This window comes from Halichoeres trimaculatus, unplaced genomic scaffold, assembly GCF_033239565.1.
Source record: "Halichoeres trimaculatus isolate MK-OKI-2021-1 unplaced genomic scaffold, fHalTri1.1 fHalTri1_scaffold_7, whole genome shotgun sequence".
In the NCBI taxonomy this organism is placed as follows: domain Eukaryota; kingdom Metazoa; phylum Chordata; class Actinopteri; order Labriformes; family Labridae; genus Halichoeres; species Halichoeres trimaculatus.
In genome coordinates, this window is record NW_027437185.1 from 36150403 (window position 1) to 36163943 (window position 13541).

The following is a 13541-nucleotide window of genomic DNA, read 5'->3' on the forward strand; positions in this document are numbered from 1 at the left end:
ATCACAGATTTCTCTTTGCATGGTTTCAGATTTAATTTAACCCCTGTTGTCATGTAAAGTCTTATAATAAAGGATACAATAAACTTCTGTCAATAGTTTTTGGTTTAAGAAAGCATTTTGTAACCACCCAATTAGTCAGGCTAAAACATAAAAGTACAGCTAAAACAAGAGTTAAAAGCTGAAACAGAAGCTAAAGACCAAAACTCAGACTGAAACACAGACTAAAGGCTAAAACACAGGCTAAACACTAAAGAAAAGCTAAAAGCTTAAAAACAGACTAAACCAAAAGCTAAAGGCTGAAACATGGGCTTAACACTAAATAGAATCTAAAGGCTTAAACACAGACTAAAGGCGAAAAACAGCTCAAGGCTAAAACACAGGCTATACCCTAAAATGTAGGCTAAATGCTAATGATCTAAATGCGTAAACCAGGGATGTCAAACTGGTGCCATGGAGGGCCAAGTGGCTGCAGGTTTTCTTTCCAACCAAAACCTCCACCAGCTGATTTCACTGATTACCTCACCTTCAAGCGAAGAGCAGGGACTAATCAGTGAAATCAGCTGGTGAAGTTTTTGGTTGGAAAGAAAACCTGCAGCCTCTTGGCCCTCCATGGCACCAGTTTGACATCCCTGGCTTAAACATTAGCTAATGGCTATAACACAGACTAAAGGCAAAAACACAGGCTAAAGGCTAAAACACAGGCAAAAAAAAATCTAAAGGCTAAAAAATGGGCATAACACTAAAAAAAATCTAAAGGCTTAAACACCCACTTAAGGCAAGAACACAAGCTAAAGGCTAAAACATGGGTTTAACACTAAACAAAGGCTAAAGGCTTAAACACACACTAAAGGAAAAAATAAAGGCTAAAGCAGGGGCTAAAACAGAAGCTAAAGGCTGAAACATGGGCTTAATGATAAAACAAAAGCTAAATGCTTAAACAAAAGCTAAAGGCTAAAACAGAGACTAAAGGCAAAAAACACAGGCTACAGACTAAAACACGGGCTAAACATTAAAACAAAGGCTAAAGGCTAAAAAGAGGCTAAACACTTAAACAAAAGTTTAAGGCAAAAACACTGGCTAAAGGCTCAAACACAGGCTAAACACTTTAACAAAAGCTAAAGGCTGAGACACAACCAAAGGCAAAAACATTGGCTAAAGGCTAAAACATGGGCTAAAACAAAAACTAGAGGCTGAAACACAGGATAAAGGCAAAAACAAAGGCTAAAGGTTAAAACATCAGCTAAATGTTAAAACAGGAGCTTAAGGCTAAAAATAGGCACAACGCTTAATCAAAAGCTAAAGGCATAAACATGGGCTTGACATTAAAACAGGATCTAAAGGTTTAAACTCAGACTTAAGGCAAAAAACACAAGCTAAAGGCTTAAACATCGGCTAGATGTTATAACAGAAGCTAAAGGCTAAAGATGGGCTAAACGCTTAAAAAAGCTAAAAGCTAAAACACAGACTAAAGGCAAAAACACAGGCTAAAGGCTTAAAATGGGCTTAAACATGGGCTAAAGGCTAAAACATGGACTAAACACTAAACAAAAGCTAAAGGCTTAAACATACACTAAAGGCAAAAACACAGGCTGAAGACTAAAAAATCGTCTTAAAGTTAAAACAAAAACTTAAGGCTTTAACGTGGGCAAAACACTAAACAAAAGCTAAAGGCTTTGACACAGACTTTGGGCAAAAACACATGGTAAAGGCTAAAACATAGGCTTAAGGCTATAACAAAAGCTAAAGGCTGAAACACAGACCAAAGGCAAAAACACAAGCTATGGGCTGAATCATGAGCTAAACACTAATCAAAAGCTAAAGACTAAAACACAGGATAAGTTGTTTGTGCTAATGTTGACTCCAACCCACAGTCAGCAGTTATTCTGCAGTGGTCTGTTCAAACTTGAGAGTCTCTCAATAAAATGAAGAGTGAGGTTACGTTCGCTCCGCTTGGTGAGGTTGGAGTTGGTAGATGAGCTCTGGTAGGACAGAACCAGGATTCACTAACGTTACACGTTACAGACACGTCACAGAGCACCGGGCTGTCAGTAGAGAGAAATATAGCAGCCGCTAAACTATGGTACAAACTGACAAAGTTAGCTTGTTGACACGTTTCAAAGTGTAGCTCTACCTAACTATTGAAGACATCATCCCTCTTTCAAGAAACTTGACCTGCACATGTTTCTTTTTTGCTGTGTGGCCATCCGAACTGAAAGAGATTAAAAGGTAGGAATTAAAGTGGAATATCAAAACTTGTACTTCAAGCTCCTTTACTGCTGAGAGCTTTAAACTTAATCATTTCAACACGAATAACTGATTATGTTTACCCCTCAAATACATCATCTAATGGTTTGAATTCTTTAAATCACTGTTTTTCCTGTGCAGTTATGCAACAACTGAAACTGAGCAGAAGGAGGGATAATAAGACTGCATTTTATTAGAAATAACAGCTGATAGTAAAACTGTGACAGAAAATGTGGAGGAAATTGGGTCCAACAAGGCCAGACCTCTTAACCAATCAGAGATCAGCATCACAGCAGTAAGTTTTTACACACAACAGCTGAAATTCAATGCTTTATAAAATCTTTAAAAGTTTTCTGTAAGGAAACAGATTAAAGTCCCCCCTTCCCTCCACCTCTGGTGCACATTTACAATTTATGAAAAGCATCACATAACATCGAGCCATGACAGTGAGAGTGATGTCGTTCCAGCGTTGAATGTGTTTTTAATTATAAGTCATTAAAGTGAAGCTTGGGGAGATGCTGGAGCTGCGTGAGGACACCGGGGCTCAGAATAATTAATCTTTATGAACAAGCCTTTGGGAGGATTTTTGGGGGAGGAACTCTATTTCATGGAAGTCAATCACCGCGCGGTGCCACATCCTTCTGTAAATACTGCAGAAACTCTTAGGTCAACATGGAAATCAGCTTAATGGGAATTATGTTTTGATGACATCTGTAGATTCAGGAGGAGAGAGGATGAAAAAACTCGGTGGGAGCTCCATGGGAAAACGCAGGACGGCTCTTTCACACCTTGCAAAACACATTATGGCTGACATGTTGGCTCCACACTTCTGGAAACGGCTGCTCTCCCATCTGAACTCTGCATCTTCAGGATTTTATGAAGCAAACACATGATTATGAGATTACTCCGCTGCAAAATGAGAACCATAATAAAGTGGGGCTGTGCATAGTGGAGGGTTTCTTATTTCATTACTAACATTAATAGCTTAATGCTTAAAAAATGGCATCAGTGTCAATTTAAGACCACAAATATAACATATTCTTTATTTTATGAAAGGCCACGTCCTTTCACATGGCTTAATGAGTCTTTGCTGAACTGTATCTGTACTTAAAGAGGGGTATTCAGCTCTATTTAGACTTCATACGGTCCCTCTGCAGACTGTTTTACGGGGTTTAAATCTCAAAAAATATCTTTTTTTTTGTCCCTGGTGTTTTAGAAAACTCTTATTTCAGCCTCTGTCTGAAACACTTTGTTTTAGCTGCTGTCTCTTTAAAGAATCCCACTCCACAAACCTCCTCCCCAGTGATTGGTCAGCCCTCTTAATGCTTATTATGAACACGTATAACTTGGTGTTAAAGGCCCACTCCTCCAACAAAGATCCTATGCAGGTCTTTTGCAGATCTTGTGCAAATCTCATGAAGATCCGGTTAAGAGCCCGTCTAGATCTTAGGCAGATCAGGTTCAGTTCCTGTGCGAATCCAGTGAAAATTTTGTCCAGATCCGAGGCAGATCTCATAAAGATCTGATGAAGCTATAGTAAAGATCCGGGGTAAACAGATCTTGTGCAGATCTCAGTCAGATCTTGTGCAGATTTATTGCAGATCCAGTACAGATTTGATGCCGTTCTTGTGCAGACCTTGATCAGGTCTTTTGATGATCCCTGGGCCCATTAAGTGCCAAACTTGCTTAGTTAATGTGCAGATCTCGTGAAGATCTGATGAAGATCCAGTACAGATTTATTGCAGATCTTGTGCAGATCTTTGACAGATAATGTGCAGATTTTGAGCAGATCTTGTGCAGATCTCTTGAATGGTTTTATGCAGCTCCAGTACAGTTTACATGCAGATCTTTGGCAAAACATGTGCAGATCTCAAGATGGTCTTATGCAGATCCAGTACAGATCTTGATACAGATCTTGTGCAGATCTCATGTAGGTCTTATTATGCAGCTCCAGGACAGATTTATGCAGCTCTTTGGCAGATCTTGATGCAGATCTTGTGAAGAGCTCATGAAGATCTTTTGCAGATCCAGGACAGATTTTATGCAGCTCTTTGGCAAATCTTGCTGCAAATCTTGATGCAGATCTTGTGCAGAGCTCATGAAGGTTTTTTTTTTTTTTGCAGATCCAGTACAGATATTATGCAGATCTTTGGCAGATCTTAATGCAGATCATGTGCAGATCTCATGAAGGCCTTATGCAGCTCCAGTACAGATTTTATGCAGATCTTTGGGAGATCTCAATGCAAATCTTGACGCAAATCTTGTGCAGATCTCATGAAGATCTCATGCAGATCTAGTACAGATTTGATGTAGATCTTGTGTACCTCTTATGAAGGTGTCACACATATCCAGTACAGATTCAGTGCAAATCCAGTACAGATTTTATGCACATTTTGTGCAGATCTTGGGTAGATCCAGTTCAGACCTTGATGCAGATCTTGTGCAGATCTCGAGCTATTTTAAAGAGCAAACAGTTTGAGCAGTTAACAGAAAGTTTAGGGGATTTCTTTAACATATTTCCAACATAAAGCTGAATCTCTAAACTTTTAACCATTCCAGGTTTTTGCTTTGACCTCAGAAAAGAACCAGTGAGCTTCTGCCGTCTCTAATTTCTCCCACAGACACTCTGTGCTGGATGAAATATCACCCTCAGAAACATAATGTCTGTCATACAGGACTGTGCGTTTTAATGTAACATGCAATGTTTGTGCTTAAGATTTCCTCTGCGCTTAATCTTAAACACATCACGAGCTGAAGTCCAGCAGCCATCTGGACAACGTCCAAAAACAGCACTCCAAGAAAAAAATGAAACACCCCCCACCTCCCTGCCCCAAAGAAAATCAGGAAGACAGATTCATGTCAGTCCTAGTGAGTGTTTTACATCTTAGCGGACTGTAGAACAATGTGCCCTTTGTGTATACAAGCCTGTCCAGCTCACCTATAGGGAGAGGGAGGAGGAGGAGGAGGAGGAGGAGGAGGAGGAGGAGGAGGGGAATGTGCTCCAAAGTGCCTCTGCCTGATATCTTTCAAACCCTGCCATGTCCCAGCAGACCAAACGCTGAGCAGGTTTATTTGAATCCATCTCTTATTTACCACCCACGCTCTCATTAGCATTGTGAGTGTTGTTATTGTCTCAGCGTCAGCGTGGCGCAGCCGTCCCAAAGAGGCTTTGGTCAACAGAGCGCTCTGCAGGACTGAGGCCTGCTCCGGTAACTCACCCACATTCGGCCTGTCACTCTGCGCTGGGTTCACGGCTCCCCACGTTTTCTCTCGTGGCCTCTCTCCCTTCGATGACGGAGAAGATAAGCATGTTGCGAACCCCGATCCCTGAGCTACGATAAAAAAGAAGTTCTGCTCAACAAGCCAGATGTAAACAATTGTTGAAAGCAACATAGAGCGCTGCGTTGCGGAGTCAGCGTGGTGTTTTTCTTGGCTCTGGGAACGAATGGCTTGGTTTCATTCAGGCTTTTTTAAAGTATTTTGTTCGGACTGGGTTTTATTTAAAGACTGCTCAGAACCAGAACACCTTACCACCCATATGATTAACTACGGGCAGGAGAGTGCGTGGATACTGAATATGCTCCCGGACATGGATGATAAAACAAGAAATATCATCTAAGAGGTGTACACTGCAAAAAACTAAAATCTGATCAAGTGTTTTTGTCGTATTTTAAGTAAAATTTGTCGAATTATACTCAATATGCGCTACCTTCAACTTAAAATCAGACATTTTTGTGGACTGGTCAGGTGAATGTGGCTCATATCAAGTCTAAAAAGACATTTTCTCCTGAAATAAGATAAAAACACTCAACAAGATTTCATTTATTTGCAGTGTAGGCTGTGATACTGAACCTGTATGGATGAATTAAGGTTGTTTTCTCTGTTGTGAAGTCTCGATAAACACAATCTCAAAAAACAACTTAGCTCATGATAAACATGTTAAAATAGCTTCAGCAGCACCTTGGCTTGCGGCCCTGCCTTCAAAGAGAGAAACAAAGATCTTAAAGATGAAAGAGCCAAATCTTAAAGAGGGGGTAACTGGGAACTACAGCAAACAGTTATGATTCATATCTGAATCGTGCAGCAAGAGGATAATGAAGCTAAGTGATGATCAAGCAGGAAAACTGCTCTGTATTCACAGGTCACTCGGTCATGTCACAGTATTTCTTCATCACTCAGTCGATCTCTTTGGTGTCTTGACTTAAGTCTGGTTTACTCTCCTGTAGTAAATCTTCCAAATGTGAATATATGTTGGAGTAATGCCACAGCAGGTCAACTGAGGATCATGTTTCATGTATTTACAACATTTCCAAAATATTTGGGACAAAAACCTCAAACACAGGGTTGTGCTTTGTGTTAACTTTCATACTGACCCCCTGAAAGCTTCACATGGTTGACAGCTCAAAAAAAACCCTTTTTGTCTTTCAATGGTGTTTTAGAGCAGTAGTCCCCAACCCATGGGCCACAGACTGGTACAGGTCCATGGGTCAATTCGGTACGGAGCCACACATAAAACAGTACTCAACTTACATTATTCCAGTTTGATTTATTATCTGATTCTGAACGATGTTTTATTTTGAAAAATGACCAGATTCTACCCGTCACACCCGTCTATGACTCATTCTTGATGTCAAACCCCAAGCTAGCAAAACAGACAAAAACAAGAACGTTTTTTTTTTTTGAGTCAGAGTAAAAGAGCCAGTGAGAAGTCAGAAGAGAAGCCGGTTTGTGAAAATATTGTCTGACATTAAACAGCGATTTGTGGCACATGAAAAGTTGGGGACCGCTTTTTTTTAGGGAACTTCCATTTCAGCCTCTGTCTGAAACACTTTAATTAGCGCCTGTCTCTTTAAAGCACCCCCTCCTTTCTGTTGGACAGCCATCTGGAGACCCATCCTTGTGCAATGACCTTATAATTTTAGCAAGTCTTGTAAAATAGAAGTCTTTGAACGGACTGTTTTGAGATGGTTTTACAGAGAGATTCAGGGATTTTAATACCACAACAAGTTAGCAGAACACCCCCTCTTTAAAGGTAGGGTCTGCAGGAATTTACGTTACTTGTAAGTGAACACAACATCTTTTGTTCAAATTAGTTGGGTTATAACTGTTGCTGTTATTTCAGCAACTGAGCCAAAAATTCAACCTGATCTAATCATCATAAGACATAGCTGAAGGGGTTTTCCACCGCAAAGGTCTGTTAGCATGTTAGCATATCTCAACACAGGGTTTGTATCAGTACAAACCTGCGTGTTTATACACTGAGTCACATTAGACAGAGCAATAAAAGCCAATTGTTTCCATTTCATTCTTTGTTTTTCAGACAAATTCGAATTCAGTGTTGAAGAGATTTAGACTCATAAAAAACAGAGTGTGGGGGTGTAAAAGAAAGAGTCTGAACAAAAATACTCATGAAAGTTGTTTGATCTGAAAGCGTTGGTTTGAATCAAAACTTATAAAAGGGGAAAAGTGGAATAAAATTAAATATTTAAAGGTAGGGTCTGCAGGAATTTCTGTTACTTGTTATTAAACTCATCATTCAAACCAGGCTCCTCCTCCTTGGCTCAGTGCCAGCTGCAGCACACACCCACAGCCTCCGACCGTGACTACATGAACACACTCACTTGTCCGGCAACCACCTGTAGCATCACGTTTCTACGTGGTAGAGACTCAAGAGCTGTGCACCTGACTTAGCATGTTAGCACAAGCTAATCACGGGTATTTGACACATACCTGGTTAGCAGAAAGCTAAATCACATCACTCTTCATCCGTGTTGCTCCCCGAGCTTTATCGGTTTGGTGTTTTGTTTCACTTTGGTTGTTTTTTTTCTTCCTCCATGCTACGTCTACTATTGTAGCTGTTCTGATTAGCTTCCTCCACTCGCTAATCAGGCGCTCTGTGATTGGCTGATGCAACCATGCTTTTCCTCTGCCCAGAAATGTCCAGATACAACCAAAACATCAAAATTCAGGCAGAGGAGGGAATTCGAGGCAGACACAGACACTGACACACATTTATAGAGGCCCAGAGGAGATGACTGAGCAGGATTATTCCTGTAAAAGTTGACATTTAATTTTTTGGAAAATCTACCTTTAAGTTTCTGTAGTTTAAATTGTGCTTAAGAAAAGAATAAAAAAGCAAACCTTAAATATTTTGCCAGTTTTTGCTGCATTTCTCTGTCAAAACAAAACTAGCTAACATCGTATGATGCTTCCCAAAGGTGGTATGGACAACACTGTAGCTGGCCACCGGGGGAGCTCTTTCACAGTCTGTAACATTCACTGTACCTTCACTTCGTCAAGAAATTGGGTAAGAAATTTGTAAAGCAGGGTTTAAATAAATACTTTTTTATTCTGTTATTGGCTTTTTACAGGTACAAAGCATACAGCATGTTATAGTTTTATCAAAAGTGGAAAATACTGATGTTACATATGTAACAAATGTAAAAAATAAGTCTTCAATCTTACTTTCCCCGAAAGTAAGAACATACATTTCAGCATATGAAAATATCCATAAAAACACAGTTTAAGTAATTTAAGTTAATAAACAGTACAAAAATGTAGAAACCATACATGTCAAAATAATGGACGAAGACACCAACAACAAATGACTCCATGATTCCTCACGGATTAAAAAAATGTACACGAGTTCATAGTGTTTTAGTTGGGTTCCATACATCAATATAATCATCATCATCATCATCATCATCATCGTAGTTGCCCGAGAAACACTTGGCTGGTCAGAAAACGTAATTTTGTGACAAACTATCCCGCCAAAACCTCCTCACCTCCTCAACCTGGGGCAGAAAAACAGAAAAGGAGGAAAAGCCCTCCCCCGTACTGAGATCCTCAAATGTCTGTAAGGCAGGGGAACGTGATTAATCCTCACTCTTGGAGCGTCTAGCCAGTCTTCTGTGAGAAAACACACCAAATTAAAGAGAGATGGCGGAAAAGAAATCACAACGAGGTGGGGTCTGCGTGCAAGAGTGTTGGAGGGCTGCGTCCTGTCACCTACAGGTGCGCTCAGATCAAACACACATGCTTCCTTTTAAGTCAAATGAAAAATTGACCCTTAAGATGACAAGAGGGCGGGAGTTTTCTCTCTGCTCCACGGCTCGTTGGAATTCTCTTCCTGCGAGTGTTAATGTTATCTGCCGACTCATCTCTCAGCTGTGGAGTCGCAGAAGTTCCTCGGAGGGAGAGGCAATATTGGTAATAAAAAGCAGAAATGTTTGATCAAGATAACGTCAAAGGAGCTTTGCAGTCACTAAATGGAATTCAGACATGGATTACTCTTTTTCTATAAATTTGAGCCGCTCTGTGTCAACGGATACGCCGTAATGAGGCCGCAGAGAGATGAACGCACGATTGTACAGTTGAGCTTGGACATGGATAAGACTGGTAAACTATTCCAAGGTGGCTGAATTTGTTGTGTTTCAGATAAAATTTTTCTGCCTTACTGCATTAAAAGTCGTCTTAGTTATTTGAATAATGTAAAAAAAACATGTAGTCCAATGTTCTCTAGAAATATACAGTATTCCTTCTTTTTTTATGAAATTAGAGAACATCACCATATTCTACACCACATAATAAATAGTCTCATACATATTGCTCGGCTTCTCCTTCGTTGAGAATGGTCACAGAGCCATCCCCGCTGTTCATTTCAATGTCTTTTGCCGCCGCGTTCTCCGGAAGCAAGGCTAAGTCCTTAAACACGTCAACGTAATGTCCGAAGCCAGGGCCCCAGTTCAACAGATTGTCCCAGTTGAAGCCCCCAGCCTGCTGGCCCATCTTGTGGGGCAGGGTGTAGTGCTGGTCAGTGGGGGGCATCTGGGGAATGCCCGGCCCACCTTCTGCCCTCCGGCTTGAGTACCTCCTCTGCTTGAGCCTCCCGCCGTAATCCTCATCGTCAGCATCTGACTCGTTGACCTGGGAGAGCTTGGGGACTCTCGAGCTGTAAGAGACCGGCTTCTCCCGGTCGTACTCCATCTCCGAGCAGGTGAAGGAGTCATGTGAGTCACTTTCTGAAGAGGACTCGGGGGCAGGGATGCCATCAGCGGGGTTGCGCACCCTTGACAGCGGCCTGCGGCAGTCCTCCTCCGAGCTGGAGCGCCCGTGATCGGCGCTGCAGATGCTGGGGTTGCGTGGACGTGGAGTGTTCAGCCGCTCCACTTCCTCGATGGACAGCCCCACAGGAGGCCCCGTCTCCAGGGGGATCTGCTCGATGGGCTGCTTGAGGCGACTGCCAGGCCTGGAGGTGTGGCCGTGGCTGGCCATGGTCTGCGGACTCTTGCTGCGCCTCCCCAGCCGGGTGGCGTAGTTAAACATGGGCGGTGGCTGGCACATGTCGTTGTGGAGGTCCAGCGGGCTGCCCTCTCGGCGTGCCAGGTTGAGCTCCCTTGTTGGAGTGTTCCGGTAGAAGGAGGAGGGCTTGGTGAAGGGGGCCGGGGAGTGTCTGGAGAGGGGGTTGGGGGTGGGGCAGGCTGAGTGGGAGTGGCTGAGTGGGGTGGATCTCAGGGCTTGGGTGTACTGAGGCTGGTAGGTGTAGCTCGTGGCTCCGAGGGGGAGCGGTGACTGTCTGGCGAAGCCCAGCGGGCTGTGTCTCTGGATGGAGAACTTGGGCGTGTGGCTGCGGAACTGCTTGTAGTGTTGGATGATGTCAGCGTCTGAGGGGGCGATGCTGCTGGCGTTGTCGATGTCATAGTGTTCGATATCTGCCTCTGGGCCGTTACAGGGGGCACAGGGAGCGCTGGGGACGGTCTCGTTATTGTGGGGAATGTCAGTCTCATCGTAGATCAGGTACGGGTTCTCCCTCTCAATGATGTCCGGTTTCGGGTTCCCTTCCGGTTGTTTCCGTACCGTCATGTCGTCTCCATACGGAGGGATGTTATCCGGGTCATCAAAGGCAACATTCTCACTCCCCTTCTTCTTTTTCTTCTTCTTCTTCTCCTTGGGTTTCTTCTCCTTGGGTTCTTTTGGCACTTTGGTCTTGTTGCGGTCCTTGCAGTGGTTGCACAGGATCAGGCTGAGCACCACCAAGGCGAGGACGGTGGCACAGCTGCCCACAATCGCAGGCACTGCCCAGATAGGAAGAACCATGGACTCCGCCGTCTGGCTCGGGCTGCAGACATACCCTCCATTGTTGGCTGTTTTACAGACGGTATCCTGAGGGCACTGGACTCCCAAACAGGCCACCAAGGTCTCACAAGTCTTTCCTGTGTAGAACTCAGAGCAGACACAGGTGAAGCCTGAACGCGGGTCTGGCACACAGCTCCCGTGGTTCTGGCAGGGATTCGAGGCGCAATCTCCGGGCGGGACACACTGGTAGGTGTACCACTGGTTGACGCACATCAGGCCCTCCCAGCACGGACTGCTCTCGCACAGGTTGGGACCCCTGCAGCCGATCTTGACGGATGAACTGGTCTTGGTTAGCAAGACGAGGCTGTGTTCTCCGGTGAACGGCAGGTTCTCCCCGTTGTACTTCACATACGCCAGGCAGCCGTCGAAACCTGCGAATGAGTGAGAGAAAAACTTTCAGTTTAACACGAAACAGTCATCAGCAGCAAACGAGGACACGACTGCGGCCTGGAGGGGAATGATTTCCGATTACCACCACAGCGATGGCTTTTCAGAAAGTCTGCACAGACTGCTTTGCTTCCTTGTAAATAACAGGATCTAGGGACCATAATCAGAGCTAAGAGGAATTTTGTTTTTTAGTAATTGGTTCAAGCTTAGGACAACATGAAGAGTTTAAATTCCTGGTGGAAGGCACATCCTTAAAAACGGGCTGAATCCAACTCTGGCCAATTTGAAAGGAATATGAAATATGGTCTAACAGAGAGTCTATGGTCTGAGACATTATAGCTTCAAGACATACATCTGGGTCGGATGAACGTCTCTGTGTCTAATTCAGTCTTCTGCTTCGTGTGTTGCCCAACAGCACTGCTTCAGCGAGGTAAATAGATTTTTATTGAATTTATCCCCGTGCAGATTAAATCCATTTGTGTCTTTTCATTAGCTTAAAAAAGAGCAAGACTCCTCAGACACACACTCAAAGGGCAGTCTGCCACGGACCGGTCCGCTTTGAGGATTCCTGTTCCTTATGAATGTTTCAGGTCAGCAAATCATTCAAATTGCTCATTTTTACCATATTAGTCCAGAGTATTAGGCCTGATCCTTCCTCCCTTGAAAGACTTTAATTTACTACATCACCTCCTCTTGGACACCCTCTCTTTCACCTTTTCCTAACTCCTTTTTGCTCAAACTCAACTGCAGGGATTTTGGTGATTTAAGCCCAAACTAAGACGAAAGGCCACAGAAATGAGAAGAAAACACCAACAGACCTCAGGGCCGCTCGCTCCAAGACACGGTCAGATTATATCAACATTAGTTATCTTACACATAACTGATACCCTGATAGAGAAACATTTATTCAACAGCAGTAAATTAATAACAGGAGAATCTCTGCAGAAGCGGGCCAGTTTCACAGAGTCGAGTTGGAAGGCCACCAAATATGGTCAGCAGTTTGCACAGCACACTATTTATTCATTTAAGGGGGAAAAAAGAGTTTATACTGGATTTACAAGGACGCACAAGCCCAACCAGACTCTGCTAAACACATGTGCAGAGCAGTATCTGCATGTGTATCTACAATTATAGCAGAAGAGTTTTCCACAACATGTAGCGACTTACTGAGGGGGAAAACAGGGTCAGCTGCCAGCTTTCAAAGCTTTTAACACGCTTATAGTCTTTAAATATTGTACTTTTCTTTATGTAATATTTCAAAAACGCAAAGCAGGTCTTTTGAGCCTCACCTGCTGCCGTTTTCTGCTGAGCCGGTCCAGGTGGAATCCCTCCCAGTGAAAAGGTCAGAACGCTCAGACCGCCAAAGTCCTGCGTGGCGTGCTGGATGACTTTGGGGTGGCTGCCGTCCACCTGGAGCACGGTGGCCGAGCTGTTTTTGACCAGCTGGAGCGTGTGCCACTGGCCGTCCGATAACACCGCCTCTCCCATGGTGCGCTCCACCTTTCCCCCGACGCCGGCGTCTGAGATGTAGTGGATGTTTCCGTTTCTCAGCTGGAAGGAGAGACGGAGGTTGGGTTAAAAAATGGTTGGAGAGACTTAAGATGTTGTGCTTACAACAAAATAATCATTTAAACGTCCTCTGATTATTTTCTCTCCACGTTGGGTCCTAAGTGTCATATTTGGTCCTAACTTTGGCTCCAAACCAACTTTTTCATCAGCTCCACAAAGTAAAAGACCTGGTTCACTGAGATTGATACACAAACACATTTAATATC

At 43.4% G+C, this 13541-nt stretch overlaps 1 protein-coding gene across 2 annotated transcripts in view; it reads right to left on the reverse strand.

Annotated features, from left to right (window-relative positions):
* Window positions 1-8700: 8700 nt before the first annotated feature.
* Window positions 8701-13541, reverse strand: part of fat4 (FAT atypical cadherin 4) — a 173949-nt gene continuing 169108 nt past the window's right edge. For both annotated transcript variants that reach the window (XM_074673772.1, XM_074673771.1), the window contains 2 exons: window positions 13056-13317; window positions 8701-11750 (listed from right to left, as the gene is read on the reverse strand). In XM_074673772.1, coding sequence (XP_074529873.1) covers window positions 9841-11750; window positions 13056-13317 — 2172 coding nt within the window. In that variant the 3' untranslated portion in view covers window positions 8701-9840. The remainder of the gene's footprint in view (window positions 11751-13055; window positions 13318-13541) is intronic.